This window comes from Schistocerca piceifrons, chromosome 5, assembly GCF_021461385.2.
Source record: "Schistocerca piceifrons isolate TAMUIC-IGC-003096 chromosome 5, iqSchPice1.1, whole genome shotgun sequence".
Classification (NCBI taxonomy): domain Eukaryota; kingdom Metazoa; phylum Arthropoda; class Insecta; order Orthoptera; family Acrididae; genus Schistocerca; species Schistocerca piceifrons.
The window spans coordinates 228,083,213-228,101,806 of record NC_060142.1 but is presented as its reverse complement, the minus strand read 5'-3'; the positions used below and the strand labels follow the sequence as shown (position 1 = coordinate 228,101,806).

The 18,594-nt window shown below is 39.7% G+C and overlaps 1 protein-coding gene across 4 annotated transcripts in view; it reads right to left on the bottom strand.

Moving 5' to 3' along the window:
• Positions 1 to 9,966: 9,966 nt before the first annotated feature.
• The window catches only part of LOC124798350 (pathogenesis-related protein 5-like), a 51,617-nt gene continuing 42,989 nt past the window's right edge, over positions 9,967 to 18,594 (bottom strand). For all 4 annotated transcript variants that reach the window (XM_047261708.1, XM_047261712.1, XM_047261710.1 and 1 more), the window contains one exon: positions 9,967 to 10,400. In XM_047261708.1, the coding sequence (XP_047117664.1) occupies positions 10,080 to 10,400 (321 nt within the window). In that variant the 3' untranslated portion in view covers positions 9,967 to 10,079. The remainder of the gene's footprint in view (positions 10,401 to 18,594) is intronic.

The window sequence follows — 18,594 nt, the reverse complement described above, 5'->3', positions numbered from 1 at the left end:
CTAATGGCATTGCAAGCCCAGATGTCGAACTTCTATGTGAATGACTTCTTAGGTGGCTCAGCTATGGAAGCTGAAGCTCAGGAACTTCAAATTCAGCTGACTCAACTACTTGCTTCTGGGGGTTTCCACTGAGGAAATGGTGTTCCAATAGTCACAAGGTCATGGAAAAAAATCCTGTGCTGGACAGAGAAACATATTTGTCTTGTCATCTTACTGGTGAACAAGCCATAAAAACGTTAGGGATATTATGGTACCCTGGCTCCGACACATTCCAGTGCCACGTGCAGCAGAAGAGTCATCGGCTCTCGAAAGTTACCAAACGCAATGTCCTCTCTACAATAGCATCAATCTATGACCTGCTGGGGCTTCTAGGTCCAGCAGTCGTAAGATGTATATTGTTCTTGCAGCACTTGTGGCAAGTAAGCCTTGATTGGGATGAAATTCTTCCACCCAACCTCACTGATGAATGGAATGCTGTTTGTGTGCAACTGCCTTCCCTAAATGGTATTTTGATTAACAGGAAGAACATTCCTTGCCCCCAGCATGTTAAATTAGAAATTCATGATTTTTGTGACCTAGATTCTCCTGCTGCTCTCACTCCTGGTCATTTCCTAATTGGACAGCTCCTTTGTGCTCATCCTGAACCCTCTGTTATTGATGTTCCCGCCAACAGGTTGCTCAGGTGGCAACTTGTACAGCAGCTGCATCAGTCCTTTTGGAGGAGGTGGTCCACAGAATAAGTACATTATCTGCAGCAACGCAAAAAATGGACATTGGAAGCTGCATGGCAACCCCAGATCGGCGATCATGTGCTGGTCAAGGAGGATAATTTGCCTCCCTTGGTGTGGAGGCTGGGTGTCATTGACCAGCTGTTTCCCGGTCCTGGTAAGTGTGTGCATGTGGTGATGGTAGAAACTGCTAATGGGCAGATTAAGAGGCCTATAGCAAAATTGTCCCCCCTGCCTAAGCAGTGAATCAGTTACGTGTTTCTCATATCTGTGTAGTGGTATATGATACAGGGCGACTGCCAAATTGCCATTTACTGGAACAACCTCATAATTCATAAGATCAGCTTGGGAAGCTGTGGATGTTTCTTGTGGACTAACTGCTGTTAGTATTGATTTCATGTTCTTATGCAGTATAATATTAATGCTTTATTGTTTTGTGTCCTACATGTTGGTATCAAATAGTTCAAATGGCTCTGAGCACTATGGGACTTAACATCTGAGGTCATCAGTCCACTAGAACTTAGAACTACTTAAACCTAACTAGCCTAAGGACATCACACACATCCATGCTCGAGGCAGGATTCGAACCTGCGACCATTGCGGTCGCGCGGTTTCAGACTGAAGCACCTAGAACCACTCGGCCACACTGGCCAGCAACATGTTAGTACCCATCATGTTTCACATGCAGTGTGACAGTGGTGTTTTGGTGATGTGGGCATCCCAAATGTTAGTGTATTTATGTTTTATGTGCATTGATATTGTGCCTAGTTATATTTTTATTGTTTTACTTGTTTTGATTTTGTTGTCTGTTAAAATTTTGGTTATTTGTAAAATGAGAAAACTCATTTTAGAGTGGGAGTATTTTTGGACTCTGCTACTCACTCCAACTGCCATCTAGTGGCAGCTTCAAAACTGGGCAGGTCACACTGTTCAGTATAGTTTGCTCCCTGTCGGGAGAATTTGCAACCTACATGCACAAGTGGATCTCCCAGGTCCTTTGTGTTTGCAGGTAAGATTAGCAGTGGTAATGGCTGAGCAGGTAGCTGCAAGATCCTGTAGCAGATAGGCGTGTATGTCTTCCAGCTAAGCCAGGAGCCGCAGCTGGAGTGCTGCCTGTGCAAGTTGTAAAGTTTAATGTAATAAACACTTATACCAGACAACTTGTTCCGTCCAGTTATTGTGAGTGGAAATAAGGGGAGGACAGTGAGTCCTCTCACACTATACACTCACACTCCTATGTGCCACCATGGGAGGAAGAGCCCACACACACAATATTGAAAACACTTACCTCCATACAAAAATGCAGTATACATTCTAGAATTAATTTCAAGTGTGATCTGATGAAATCCAGGTCAAGTCCAATCTACACATTAATTTTACATAATCAGATTTGTGTAACAGGTCATCCATATTCTTAGGATGGTCATTCTCTCTCAAAAAAAAACTTATTAAGATGTCAAGAGTCCAAAACAATTCTCACCCCAAGTTTCCATTTTCTGAACTTCTTTCTCAACATCTTTCTTTCATGAAAATGGTATACTATATGACCCGGAAAAAAAAAAAAAAAAGGGTTGATGATCTCAAGGTAAAGCATGCACTGGAAGCCTCTCCCACTTTCCCTGTCTTTCACTGAACTCATTTCTAAATGCCAATAACAAATTCTTAAGTTGTTCCTTTTGTTTGTCATTAAGAGTTTTAGTTTCCCTCACTTTCAAAATCCTTATTCTCAGTCTCATCATACTTTATATCATCATCAAACATCTGATACTCACCTTGGTTCACAATGCTTTGCGAATAGTTACAACGTCTCCCACATTTTAAAATACCAAAATTAGTTTTTACATAAGTATTACTTTCAGGTGTCAAAATAAAGAATTATTTTGCACTCCATCCAAAACTAGCCACAGCTTTCACTGTCCAATCCATACCGAGAATTTAAAAGATCACTTTTAATTTCATCAAATGCTACATCCACACTGTCTTCACAAGGTTTTATCAACTTTACAGGTATCATAGCATTACTTTGATTACTCATGTTGTCAGGTAAAGATTAAACACAATGAATACATTTTATGGCACAACCAACATCACTTGTTACAGAAGAAACACAAAACACATTACATTCAAAATTACACTTCCTGCTTAGTTCCTCTTTCACTTCGTTCCACCAACTGGGATTCAAATTCTGACTAACCACAGCTAATTTATTCCAGAATGTACCTTTACCTATGTTATCATCAATCAGGTCGCAAACAAACTTAAAAAACTTTTCACCTTTATTCTCCAGACTCACAGATACCTCACCTTTACTGTTTGGATCATTACTCTGCATGGCATTAATGAAAAACTGTTGACTGGACTGGTATTCCATGACCCTCACTTACAACATCATATACATCAATTACCTTACCTGTATTGTCAACATTATTATTATTGATTTATGCCCACTAAGCAGTGCTTATTACTAGCTCTTCTTCTATGCTCTCTTGAACCTTGCTGATAATTTCTCCTTCCTCTCCCATGAACCTCTGATGTTTATGGGCTCTGGTAGGGTATAAGACTCTACCAATGCACAAAATATGGAACAATCTCCTACCTCAAGATCAGGGGTCCCAGATGAATCCAAGTCCTTTAGAACTTCATTAAGCCACTGGTTTCCAGTCTTGTAACTTTTCACCAATGAGAAAATCTTCTTAGCAAGCCTATTGTTGTTCATTCATTGTAGGTGCCCATAGAACTTGAGCCTCCTACATTGCATACTAGTGTGGCCTGATTATGATTGTTTATACAGTTCAGAATTAGACTTCAATTGATAGGTTCCATCTAGGAGCAATCTCGGGCCATGAATTTTTCTGAAAATACATCTTTCGGCTTTCTCCAGGTCATCTATCATGCCTTTTCTGTTCATAAAGAGGGTCTCTGCAGCATCCAGAATCTGTGGTCTGGCAGCAGTTCTGTAATGGGAGACCTTAGCATTCTTTGAAATGCATTTATTGTTGTACAGATTGAGGGACAGATGGTATGCCGCATTGAGTTTGTTATGCCTTTTAAGATGAAGGTGCCGCCTCTACCACTGGGGTGGACCCATTCACCAAGATAATGAAACAGCATTGTCAACATCATTTATAAATAAATCTGAAACTTCAATATTCTTAAACTCCACAAATACCTGCTACTCATCATCATATTCCTCCAAAATTACTTCATCAACAACATCACTAACAATACAAGTCTTTGGCTCTGAGCACTATGGGACTTAACATCTATGGTCATCAGTCCCCTACAACTTAGAACTACTTAAACCTAACCAACCTAAGGACATCACACAATAAAAGTCTCATCTCCATCAAAGTCACTTATCTCACCTACATTCATTTGCAATATGCCACCACTCTTAGACTTACCAACCTCAGTTATTTCACAGCTCTTATTCACATCTACATAAAAAAAAACACCTACCGGTAGTTCAGATCCAATACAGTCATCACCTGATTTACTTAATCAACAACACTAGTAGATCATTAGTACATACTACATTAAAATTTCCACTTCTCTCATATCCTGGTTTGGGATTAGCTTCTACATCACCATAATTAGACATAGTATCCCAAAAGTTTGGTTCAAAATATAAATGAGATACTGATATTCCTTCTGTTCAATTTCAGATACATGTGCCATATCATTCACACTGTTAGTATTATCTAGCTGCAACTGTAACTTAGGTGTCCTATACTTGTTATGTCTCCTCACCCCAAAACTGTGGACATCCATTGAGGCGGACTGCCGTTTCCTATGTAGTTACTTCTGCGATTGTTTCTTCTATTAAGATGCTCATGGTAATTCCCATTATTCCTATCCTGCTGCTGTTCAGAATTTCTCTCTATTGTCACTTTGATCCTGATGGATGTTACCATTATTCCTTTTTCTGTGATTATTCCCTTTGTGATCTTTATTACTACTGTTATTACGGTACATACTTCTTTCTACCGTCCTATCTGTCCTGTCAACATATCATAAAAATTGTTCAAAACAATCGCCGGTCCATGTACTACATCCCACTGCAATAATTCTGCTAATCTCCTTTTAAGTGTATGAATCGAGGTCATTTGGTCAAATGGTTTGTCAAGATGTGTTAATTTTTTAAGCTGGTTCTTATAATACTCTTTCAAAGTGCCATCCCTGTTTATGTAATTATGACCATTCAAAAATTCACTTCTGATTCTCCCCTGCTCAGCTACCAACCAAAATTTTTTTTAAAAAACTTTTCTGGAGAGTTTGATATGTTTCCCACTGACTTAAATTTAAATATATCCATGACAGAGCATAGTCTTCACGAAATGTTTTAACAAATTTAATTTTTCATTCATGCCTGACACCAAACTATCTCTGTAATGGTGCAGAAAATCCACTGGATGTAAATTATCTGATGGAAAACTTTTGATGGGAGTGTTGGACCACACAATACCATTGTTTGCACACAGATTTTGGTTCAGACAAGTTTCCTGAAATGCTGTTTTTTTTTTTTTTCTCTCTCTGAAACAGATTAGTTAGCCTATTGTTTTCCACATTTAAAATATTTTGGCTTAATGTAGTGATGTTTGTTGGGATTTTTTTTCTAATATGGCATTCTGTTCAACTCTGATGTCATCAATATTCTTTGATTGTTTCGCTGACTCAGCTACAAACTCATTTTCCAAAACAATAAATTTATTTTTTAAAACAACAGCTTTTTAATTCACACTTTTTAAGCTCTCTGGCAACCCATTTTTTAACTCTGAAACTTGATTACTAAGTTGACCAATCTGTCCATTTTACTATTGTTTTCAGTTTTCAAGTAATTTAATTGTCCTTGTAGGGAAGTTTGCAAGTCATTTTGCCTTTCACTAACTGCACTAAATTTGCTATTGCTATCTGTCTTCATTTCCTTGACTGTTTCTTTACTGTCCGCGATTTCACTCGAGTCAAACATGTCCTGATTGGATCCTGCAGCTTCCATTTCTACCTCACTTTTGCTTTCGTCCCTATTCATTTTGTTAACAAGCACACAAATCCACAAACAAAATTAAATTCACAAACAGTTTGTACTTATCTTTCCTTTTTGATGTCTCCAGTTGCGGCTGTAATGTCCTCCTCACTTTCATTAGATTCGGTCCCTCATTATCATTGGTAGCACATTGTCACTGTTGGTATAAAGATCCTTTGTTGGGCAGCCTTCAGTTTTACTTCATGTGATTGAAAACTTATTCGTACATGTTGTTGTTGTTGTTGTGGTCTTCAGTCCTGAGACTGGTTTGATGCAGCTCTCCATGCTACTCTATCCTGTGCAAGCTTCTTCATCTCCCAGTAGGTACTGCAGCCTACATCCTTCTGAATCTGTTTAGTGTATTCATCTCTTGGTTTGCTTCTACAATTTTTACCCTCCACGCTGTCCTCCAATAGTAAATTTGTGATCCCTTGATGCCTCAGAACATGTCCTACTAGCCGGTCCCTTCTTTTTGTCAAGTTGTGCCACAAACTTCTCTTCTCCCCAATCCTATTCAGTACCTCCTCATTAGTTATGTGATCTACCCATCTAATCTTCAGCACTCTTCTGTAGCACCACATTTCGAAAGCTTTTATTCTCTTCTTGTCTAAACTATTTATCGTCCATGTTTCACTTCCATACATGGCTACACTCCATACAAATACTTTCAGAAACGACTTCCTGACACTTAAATCAATACTCGATGTTAACTAATTTCTCTTCTTCAGAAACACTTTCCTTGCCATTGCCAGTCTACATTTTATATCCTCTCTACTTCGACCATCATCAGTTATTTTGCTCCCCAAACAGCAAAACTCATTCACTACTTTAAGTGTCTCATTTCCTAATCTAATTCCCTCAGCACCACCCAACTTAATTCGACTACATTCCTTTAACCTCGTTTTGCTTTTGTTGATGATCATCTTATATCCTCCTTTCAAGACACTATCCATTCCATTCAACTGCTCTTCAAAGGCCTTTGCTGTCTCTGACAGAATTACAACGTCATCAGCGAACCTCAAATTTTTATTTCTTCTCCATGGATTTTAATACCTACTCCGAACTTTTCTTTTGTTTCCTTTACTGCTTGCTCAATATACAGATTGAATAGCATCGGGGAGAGGCTACAACCCTGTCTCACTCCCTTCCCAACCACTGCTTCCCTTTCATGTCCCTCTACTCTTGTAACTGCCATCTGGTTTCTGTACAAATTGTAAATAGCCTTTTGCTCCCTGTATTTTACCCCTGCCACCTCCAGAATTTGAAACAGAGTATTCCAGTCAATGTTGTCAAAAGCTTTCTCTAAGTCTACAAATGCTAGAAACGTAGGTTTGCCTTTCCTTATTCTATTTTCTAAGACAAGTCGTAGGGTCAGTATTGCCTCACATGTTCCAACATTTCTACAGAATCCAAACTGATCTTCCCCGAGGTCGGCTTCTACCAGTTTTTCCATTCATCTGTAAAGAATTCGCGTTAGTATTTTGCAGCTGTGACTTATTAAACTGCTAGTTCAGTAATTTTCACATCTGTCAACACCTGTTTTCTTTGGGATTGGAATTATTATATTCTTCTTGAAGTCTGAGGGTATTTTTCGTCCGTCTCATACATCTTGCTCACCAGATGGTAGAGTTTTGTCAGGACTGGCTCTCCCAAGTAGTTCTAATGGAATGTTGTCTACTCCTGGGGCTTTGTTTTGACTTAGGTCTTTCAGTGCTCTGTCAAACTCTTCACGCAGTATCATATCTCCCATTTCATCTTCATCTACCTCCTCTTCCATTTCCATAATATTGTCCTCAAGAACATCGCCTCAGTATAGACCCTCTATATACTCATACTCCTTCCACCTTTCTGCTTTCCCTTCTTTGCTTAAAACTGGGTTTCCATGTGAGCTCTTGATATTCATGCAAGTGGTTCTCTTTTCTCCAAAGGTCTCTTTAATTTTCCTGTAGGCAGTATCTATCTTACCCCTCATGAGATAAGCCTCTACATCCTTACATTTGTCTTCTAGCCATTCCTGCTTAGCCATTTTGCACTTCCTGTCGATCTCATTTTTGAGACGTTTGTATTCCTTTTTGCCTGCTTCACTTGCTGCGTTTTTGTATTTTCTCATTTCATCAATTAAATTCAGTATCTCTTCTGTTATCCAAGGATTTCTACTAGCCCTAGTCTTTTTACCTACTGGATCCTCTGCTGCCTTCACTACTTCATTCCTCAAAGCTACCCATTCTCCTTCTACTGTATTTCTTTCCCCCATTCCTGTCAATTGTTCCCTTATGCTCTCCCTGAAACTCTGTACAACCTCTGGTTCTTTCAGTTTATCCAGATCCCATCTCCTTAATTTCCCACGTTTTTGCAGTTTCTTCAGTTTTAATCTACAGTTCATAACAAATAGATTGTGGTCAGAGTCCACATCTGACCCTGGAAATGTCTAACAATTTAAAATCTGGTTCCTAAATCTCTGTCTTACCATTATATAATCTATCTGAAACCTTCTAGTATCTCCAGGGTTCTTCCATGTATACAACCTTCTTTCATGATTCTTGAACCAAGTGTTAGCTATGATTAAGTTAAGCTCTGTGCAAAATTCTACCAGGTGGCTTCCTCTTGCATTTCTTAGCCCCAATCCTTATTCACCTACTGCGTTTCCTTCTCTTCCTTTTCCTACTGTCAAATTCCAGTCACCTATGACTATTAAATTTACATTTCCCTTCACTACCTGAATAATTTCTTTTATCTCATCAAACATTTCATCAATTTCATCATCATCTGCAGAGTTAGTTGGCATATAAACTTGTACTACTGTAGTAGGTGTGGGCTTCGTGTCTATCTTGGCCACAATAATGTGTTCACTATGCTGTTTGTAGTAGCTTACCTGCACTCCTATTTTTTTTTTATTCATTATTAAACCTACTCCTGCATTACCCCTATTTGACATTGTATTTATAACCCTGTATTCACCTGACCAAAAGTCTTGTTCCTCCTGCCACTGTACTTCACTAATTCCCATTATTAGTAACTTTAACCTATCCATTTCCCTTTTTAAATTTTCTAACCTACCTGCTCGATTAAGGGATTTGACATTCCACGCTCCGATCCGTAGAACACCAGTTTTCTTTCTCCTAATAACAACGTCCTCTTGAGTAGTCCCTGCCCGGAGATACAAATTGGTTACTATTTTACCTCCGGAATATTTTACCCAACAGGACGCCATCATCATTTAATCATACAGTAAAGCTGCATGCCCTCGGACAAAATTACGGCTGTAGTTTCCCCTTGCTTTCAGCCGTTTGCAGTACCAGCACAGCAAGGCCGATTTGGTTAGTGTTACAAGGCCAGATCAGTCAATCATCCAGACTGTTGCCCCTGCAACTACTGAAAAGGCTGCTGCCCCTCTTCAGGAACCACACGTTTGTCCGTCCTCTCAACAGATACCCCTCCATCGTGGTTGCACCTACGGTACGAGTATCTGTATCGTTGAGGCATGCAAGCCTCCCCACCAACGGCAAGGTCCATGGTTCATGGGGGAAGTATTCGTACATAAATTTCAAAAATAATGAAATAAACCAATTTCTGCAAAAGACAAAACTTTATCATTAGTCAATTAACCCCAGGATGAGCCCCCACTTGTTATTTCCCCCCTCCTTACTTCTTCCATCTACTGTCCACATTAAAAATGCGCAGTCCAAGTAATTAATAAGCAAAGTCTTTTATGGAGATTTGAGAAGAACAAAGATTACAATAAACCTTCAACTTTACTTAGATTGTCATGTTAAGCCGGCTCCAGTTCTTCTTGTCTAGGGATCTGATTCTTGAAGCTGAAAACCTAACATCAGATCCTCACAACTGGATAGAACTAAATACATAGGCTGGAACTTAAATAGTGGCAACACTGCTGTGGAGACACTGTTCTGAAATTATAACATGTATTCCAGTCTTGTTACATGGTCTGTTTCCATGTAATATCTTTTGGAGAATCATCAGATTTTTTCTCCAAATATCAACTCCATCTGATTTCATTGTCACTGTGGTTTACGACATATTTCAATGTGACTAATACAATTCCCACACCTAATTCAACCAAATGAAGTGGAGCTGTAGGTTTCGTCTAGAATGAAATGAAATGTGAGTTTTAATGAAGAGTTCATTCCTGTAATCGAGTCACGAAATGTATCATACATTGAAAGTGCTCGTTCATCATGCAATAAGAAGTTTGGATGAACTGATATCTACTTTATTTGTTTATTCATTTATTACAAAAATGTGTTGCAGCAGATTGTTAAAAGCCTGGGTTGTTGAAGGAAAGTGAATCACGTGTTCCTAACAGTGGCTCAACTAAAGATGATCCTGTAGGCTGTTTTTTCGCAAGTGAAGGTGCTCCGGTCGTCGTCGTAGGGGTAGCTGTAAGCGTCGGGACACAGGCCCTTGAAGAAGGCGGGGTAGTTCCTTGGCCACGAGGAGGACCTGCAGGCTTGTGCCGAGCTGAAGCGGCCCCGGCAGCAGTACTGGTCTGTGTTGAAGGCGAGGCACGCGCTCTTGCAGCCGCCGTCGGAGCGGAGCTTGGATGGGCACAGCGCGTTTATGTCGGTGGGGCAGGATGCGGGGTAGCAGCGGTAGCGGTCGCCGCCACCTTGCTTGTCGATGGGCTCTATCTGCAACACGCAGAACGGAGGGTGAGGCTGTGTGTCTCAGACAGGATGCTCTGCCACAGACATCACTACAGAAAAGTAGGCTTCTTTAACTAAGAATATGAATAACTCCATTTCTTCTCTCAACGAATTTTACATGTTTAGATTGCAATGAAAATTTCATTCTTGAGGCTTTCATTTTCAGAAGAGGTGTTTTCTTACAGTGTGTAGGGAACACTGACAGGACAGTTGTGGGGTGGTCACTAATGTACAGGGTGTCCATAAAGTCCCTTTACAACTTCAAAATTTTATTACAGCAGCAGTTTTGAAATATTTTGATTTCTTTTATTGTAATCACTGTTTACTTAAGTTTTTATATATAGTAAAATTTTGTGTTTCATATACTCTGTTGATGGAAGGAACAGAACCTCTATAAAATGGCAACTCCTGAAGAGAAGGCACAATGTGTGTCCTGGTTTATCGAGACAAAATCGGATGTTCAGACTCAACAGAACTTCAGAACAAAGTATGCAATAAATCCACCATTGCACCATTCAATCCGTGCAAGGCACAAAAGATTTATGGAGACAGGGACAGTGTTGGATTAAGGGAGACCAAGAACATACGAGGAAAACATCGATCACATTTTAAACGCCTTCACTAGTTCACCTACGAAGTCCATCCGCGCTGCTGCCAACAGTTGCAACTACCATGTTCAACTGTGCATAAGGTCCTCCACAAGACCTTATGGTTGTATGCTTACAAAGTGCAACTGTTACAGACACTTCAGCCAAATGACAAGCCAAAAGGGACAGAGTTTGCACTCAACATGCTGGAACGCCTTTCGGAGGTTGAACAGGGCGTATACACGGACAAGAAAAAAAAATTCCTGTATTTTTCCTGGATTTCCCGGCTAAAAATACGTTTTCTCCCAGGTGAAAATATACTTTTAGCATGTTAAGTGACAGTGTACTTTTCCTCGGAATTGCAAAAGTTATCAATCCTTTGAATGGCTATGGTTTCCACCAAGTACTGCACATTACTTTCCAAAGCGTTGAAATCGAGCCAGTCACAGCTCATGTCACGTGATCTCATCAGTGTATTTGGAGTATAGGATACGTGATGTACTCAGCCAATAGCACCAAAACTCTTAAGTAGTGCAAACTCACAAATACGGAAAGTTAATGGCTTAAATTAATACACATAGTGTCGTGACAAGAAAATATTGGTCTCCAACATTTGTAGGACATAGAACAACTGGCTCACACCCCAAAAACATCGCTACCCTACCGCAGCAATAACAACTGTATCTTTGCCAGATCAGTTCTCTGTAATATGCGCTCTATGCTGTACGCATTGTGTATACGCTGCGAGAGTTAAAGTATTCGTAATAATTGACAGAAGTGCGAGTGATTATCGTCGTAGTTACCATGCCCGCTCTCCACTACCTATAGATTAATAAGCTGCAAGAGAAGCTAAGATTTCACATATAATGTTGATTTTTGTGTTACACTTTAAGATACATCACATAAATTTGCCAGTCAAATGCTTATTAACGACATAAATGTCTGATCTTCTGGGCTCGAAATTCTTCTAAATGTCTCGTCCTCAAAGTGTTGATTTTTTCAATTAGAGTCGAATGCAGAATGCTCTGTGATTTAAGAAATTCATCTTACATCCTCGCACATAGTTCTTCTTGCGTAAAAGGAAATTTAGTTTGAAAGTAAAACCTAGTTTACATGAAGACACTAGGTTGCAGGCAACTGCGGTACCAGCCATTGTGCACGCACACTGCACGTTTGCCCAACTCGGTGAAACTAAAGACTACTGGCGTGTTCCAACTTTGGCAACACTAGTTGCACGAGTTTTGTGGTTACGTGTGTTATTAGAGTGTGGGCAAACAAACATGAAGTGGGAACGGAGAATAATGTTTTCTTCTGGGATACCTATGCTTTGCATAGGCGTTTGTGGGATTTCAGTGATGCTGATTACAAAAATAAGCAACATACGAGGGTTGTTTTTTAAGTAAGGGCCGTTCGCGCGTATAGTCCTGTAGTTCGCGCGGACGCCGCAACAAGCCACCGCACCACTTGCCGGCATCCTTCCCGTTCACACTGATGCAAGTTGCAACTCTGTAGCTGACGTGTACGCATCGCTGTGCTACTTTATAATGTTTACGATTATTGAATTGCCCGCCGCGTGTGAGATACGGTCAGTGATAGGTTTTTTGACCGCGAGAAGCGTATCAGCTGCAGAAATTCATTGTCAGTTAACAGAAGTTTATAGCCTGAACGCAATGAGTGAAGGTAAAGTGTGTCAATGGGTTAGAGTGTTTAAAAATGGCCATCAAAACGTCCATGACGAAGAACGCGCAGGCCGGCCCTCTGTGATCACTGATGATTTGGTGGCTGCAGTTGAAACAAAGATTCGTGAGGACAGAAGATTCACAATTTCCACTCTTTCTTTGGAATTTCCACAAGTTTCAAGATAGGTTTTGTACAAAATTGTGTCTGAAAACCTAAACTTTAATAAACTGTGTTCTCGGTGGGTACCCAGACTGCTCATAGAGGACCACAAAGGGAAGAGATTTGCCACTTCATTGGACTTTTTGATTCGTTACAAGGAAGAAGGGGATGACATGTTGAGTCAAATTGTCACTGGAGATGAAACATGGGTATCCCATATCACTCCCGAAAGCAAGCGACAATCGATGGAATGGCGACACACAACTTCACCCGTCAAGGTCAAAGCCAAACAGACGCTGTCAAAGTGCAAGATTATGGCAACTGTGTTCTGGGCCCGGCGCGGTGTTTTGCTAGTGGACTTTATGCCACGAGGAACGACAATCGACTCAGGTTCCTACTGTGCAACTCTAAAGATGCTCCGCAGAGCAATTCAAAACAAAAGGCGTGGCATGCTGACAAAAGGAGTTTTGCTCCTGCATGATAACGCTAGGCCTCACACCTCTCAAAAGACTCGGGATTTGTTTGATTCTTTTGGCTGGGAAGATTTGGACCATGCACAATACAGCCCCGACCTTGCTCCTAGCGATTTTCACCTTTTCTGGTACCTCAAACACCATCTTGGTGGGCAGCGCTTCAATGCTTCATTGAAGCGATGAAGTGAAAGCGGCCGTGAACTCTTGGCTGTCGGAGCAGGCGGCCGAATACTTTGAAGAGGGAATTAAAAACTTAGTTGTACGGTATGACAAGTGCTTAAATAATACCATTCTCTTCTTAATGCGGCCTGTTTCAAATAATTATTTCTGTTAATGTTGACAATTATTAGTTAATATTAATAATTATTGGTGTTAATGAAAAAACATCACCACCAAGTTACACTGCATCTTCTAGGATGCCGAGTGTTCTCGATTGTAATGCACGCAATGTGATATATAATTTCAATTCTGGCGACAGTGCTTCATGCATTACAGTATCTTTTCCTTATCACATAATTAACTCTATTTAGAAAAAAACAAGGACAGTTCTGGTGACATTATAAGATAATTAAAAGATCTTCTTGGATCTTCCGTTATAAATTGTTTCATCAAGGTTGCTGAGCAAGCGAGCTGACATCTTTTCTTCATTCACTCACGAATCGAAACATGTTTCTTATTTTTTCTTATGCAGCAATTCCATACACCAAGCTTTAACTCCATCACAACTTGTGCGACGTGCAGCTGCCAAAACTTTCACTTAGGAACTCACAAAATTACAAAACTGAATTGTATACTGGTGTCGCCGGGTCCACATCATATATGAAACCATTTGCGTGCAACTCATTCCATGCAACGAGTGGCGCAACCCAATGTCGTGGTGTAAACTAGGCTTAACGCTTTTCAAATCACCATTTGCAATATTTTCCCGCAACCTGTTAGAAATAGCTTAGTTTCAACAGTTGGCAGGAAGTGCCAGATAAAGGTTGTCAAACTGCTTGTGCAGCTACGAAGACGTAGGAAGCCCGTATGTTTGTACATTGGAAGATCTTACATTATGTCCTAAAAGAAACAAAACAGCAGAGGATACTCCAAGAGCACCGGAATTTCATGAACCATACTGAGATGCATAATTTGGCTTATAGTGCACATTCGCATGTCCAGATTCCCAATGAAGTAGGCCTCGACCCGAAATTAAGCTTTTCAGTGTAGTTTTCTGGATATAAATTTTCTTGGAGTACCAGTACTGTATTATCTCATGTTTGGTTCTTTATTATGGCATAATGCCATACGTGCTACAAGATGAAAATGCGCATTTGAAATGCAGTGAACTATTGAAACTAGCTAATAGCATGGAATTAAACACTTCGTTTCAAATAAACTGACTGTCTCAGCGGAAAAGATTAATAAAAGCCAAATTTCTTAAGCAAACCGACAAAAAAATTCATTGTTCTACAAGGCGATTAATGCTTGACTGTCAGAAAGGTGGAAATAAAATAAAATCTGAAACTAATAATGTTTTAGCCCTTCACAATTATGTGAATGTATTTTAAGTCATGTGATAGCAGCCGGTCACAGAAATCCGTTTTGTATTCATTTGACGTGAGAGCAGTAAACGAAGAGGAAACAGTGGAATCACTAAACGTAAATAGGGGTCACTTGGAGACTACCCATCTCCCCACTATAATTCAGACTGCTCTGCGTGTCTGCTCTGAATCTACAATATTTTCGAACCCCCTCCCCCCCAAAAATTTGAGATAGGATGCCAAAAATTTAAAAAACTGACTTTTCAAAAAATGTTTATTTTGTAGCGCACATCTTTCTGAACAGTTTGATAAATTTAGCATACGTGTTTGAGAAAACTTAAGACATGTTATTTGGTCTTAAGTGTGACAAAGTGCAGTGCCACACCTCTTTACATAGCATTCTTCAATCGCATCACTTTATTTCGCTCTGTGGAATTCAAACGTGTATATTTTGCTATGGGTGCCGTCAAACTAGATTCATGACAGTGGAAATTGAAATGTCCTGTGGTGGCTCTCCTGCTCCCAGTTGGCCGTTTTGACACGCTGCCCTATTTTTAAAAAAAAAAAAATTGCAATTAATACTGGATGGGATTATTTGCAAGTGGGAGAACAAGAACTCTTCAGAAAGTTTGCACTCTTTATTGCATATTATCTAATAACTTGCTGTTTTGCGTGACATAAAATTAAAAATAGGATACATAAGACCATAAAGACAAGAGACAAGCAAGATAGTAGATATTTCTTCAGTCCTTAGGTCCTAGCATTTTTTCTCTCTAATCTTGCTACAGCTTTACATGGTGTGCTTTACTTTCTGCGAAAGAATCTATTACCTCATCGAAGTGTCAAACATTTTGCTACATGAAAAATCAGAATGTCGTTGTCTAATACTGAAAAAGCTGTTAATACAAATGATATCCAAGACTTGTGTGAGTTTTCGATCTGATTACGTATGTTTTCTCACTATCTACTAGATGAAATGAAATAGGCTTGTCTAATATTGCAGCAATTGTAACAACACTAAATAAACGAGTCTGTTTTGGCACAAATGGTCATTTTTATAGCACGAAAGAATATAATTGATGAAGTACCAATATCAAATGCCTATTAGGTCCACTAAAAGCAAAAAGCTTTATGTTAGGAAATAGTTTCACATTTCACTCATACGCTCCGGCTTCTCAAGCGTTAGATCGAAAAATAGTAGCAAGAAATTTTTGTATAAATTTGAAATTGTCACACTCTTCCATAATTTGTGTCCCCATTTCTTATCCTTCCTCATTCTAACAAAAAATCTTGTCATCACTAATTCTGTTACTATTCCTGCCAGTGTCAAGACTGATTCTCTGTTTAACTCCACCAACTCTGCCACATCACCGGTTTTGCTATCTCATGTTTATTCTCCGCTTAGGCATTATTACGTGTTCGTACAACGTGTTTTCCATGCTACTCCCAGAATTCAACTCCAGCGGCTGCTAGCCAGGGACTGTACAACTGGCCCTCACTAGTGTAGCGATCTGGCCAAAAACTTTTCTGTCAAAATTTCATTTTCTTGGAGATACCAAAAAGATAATACGTGATCTTTCTTATCAGTTATTCCTGTTTGTTGTTTATTTCCAGTCTGGTAGTCTGAATCTATGGATTTTGCTAGTAATTATAACAAAGCTGATCATTCGCAAACCCATTCACTCATTCAGCTTTATTCCACTCAGCTCGTACAGTCTCGTCCCCTTTTGTCTGCAGAAAAGCTTATTTCTAGATGTGATTGGGATTCCTCTGGCAGACACATCACGTACTCTATGCACCCATACAAAAATCATAAGTTTATTCATTCAGAAATCAAGAAGGAATGTGTTCAAAAATGTTAAAAAAAATCGACGGATGCGTTTCAAAATCATATGAATAATTGCTAGACCAACATGCGCTGGATGCTAGGCGCTTTGTGAAACAAGGTTTTTTTCCTCAAGTACACAAATTTACCACCCCTCCCCCCTCTTGAAATTGCCGCAGCCCCTACATCCGGGCCTGCTGTGCAGCGTGAATCTGGCAGCTTCGGCGCGGCAGTAAAATTTGTCCGGGTAGCATGTGGCTGCTTGCTGCTACTGCTTATACTGTGTAGCCATATGTCACACTTCTGTAGGCAGAAGCAGGAGAAGGTACTACTCATACGCGACTCAACTGCACACAAGCTCGCTCGCAACTGCTTGAATGAATCTTATGTAAACAGTTGTGACGTCACGTTCATCGGAGACAATTTGTTGTTACGAAGCATTGCATAGTCTTTCTAAAGCCTTTGACACATCTTGCTGTTGACAGATGCTTGTATGAGCACTGTGTTTTGTTGTTATACGCAACGCATTTCCTTTGCAAATGAAGTTTTTATTTTCGTTTTGTTCTATAGTTCATGTTTTATTGCTTCAGTATTATTCTGCAGTAGCAGGATACAGTAATATCCATTGTTAGAGTATTGGTTCTTACCAGCCAAAATTACAAAAATTTAACTGAAAACTAAAACAATGAAAAATTCTTGGAATTCTAAAAAATTCCCGTGTTTTTCCCACCCCTCCCAGTTGTCCCGTTGAATTATTCCTTAAGCGAGTTTGTTTCAGTGATGAGGCAACGTTTCTGGGACATTAAACAGACATAATGTGAGAATCTGGTGAACTGAACACCCCCATGTGACTAGGGAGCTTCACCGGGATAGTCCAAAAGTGAATGTGTGATGTGGAATCATGCGCAACAGAATAATTGGTCCATTTTTCTTCAATGAGTCAACAATTACTCCAGATGTTTACCTCGAACTTCTGACCGAATATGTAGCACCACAAATGATTTACCTACAACCAACTATCATTTTACAGCAAGATGGTGCACCACGACATTGGGGACTGCCTGTTCGTCGGTCCCTCAATAAAATGTTTCCACGCACATGGACTGGGAGGGATGAGCCAATTCCTTGGCCACTGCATTCGCCAGGTATCACTCCCTTGGACACTTTTTTTATGGGGGTATGTAAAAGATATTGTGTATCAAACACAGATATGGGACATTGCTGACTGGAAGCAAAGGATTCGTAATGCCATTGCTACCATTGATGATGCTATACTACAGCAAATATGGCAAGAAATTGAGTACCATCTTGATGTGCTTCATGCAACTAAAGGCGCCCATATAGATGCCTATTAAACACTATCAAAAAAACTTTTATAAACACTGATTACAATAAAAGAAATGTTGTAATAAAATTTTGAAGTTGTAAAGGGACTTTATGGAAAAACTGTATATTGCAACAGAAATGTTGATTTTGCGTCACAGGTTAACAGACATTAGTACACACCACTGTTGAGAAACTGAATTTATCAGCCCTAGTAGGATCCAGAAACATTAACTAATGACTCAGTCAACAGAATCTGCTCCGTTGACTAAACATACTTCTTAGGATAAAGTCCTGTAGTGATTGTGCCTCTTTGCGGTGCCCTCATGACTTTAGTATACTTTTGTGTATCTATCGAATTTGTTTCCAGAGTGGTATCGAAGTCAGAGTGGCCCAGCCTCTGATATGAATAGTCAAGTTGGTACTATCCGCATATACAAGTAGTTTTAATGTTTTAATGTACATTTACTGCGCTGAAAATGGCAACACAGTGACTGAAATCTAGATATGCAATAAACATCATTCCTGCTGACACTGTACCCTTTACTACTTCAAATGCTAGTTTTATTTCATTAATTACCTCTATTCACAAAGCAGGTTAGAAATAAG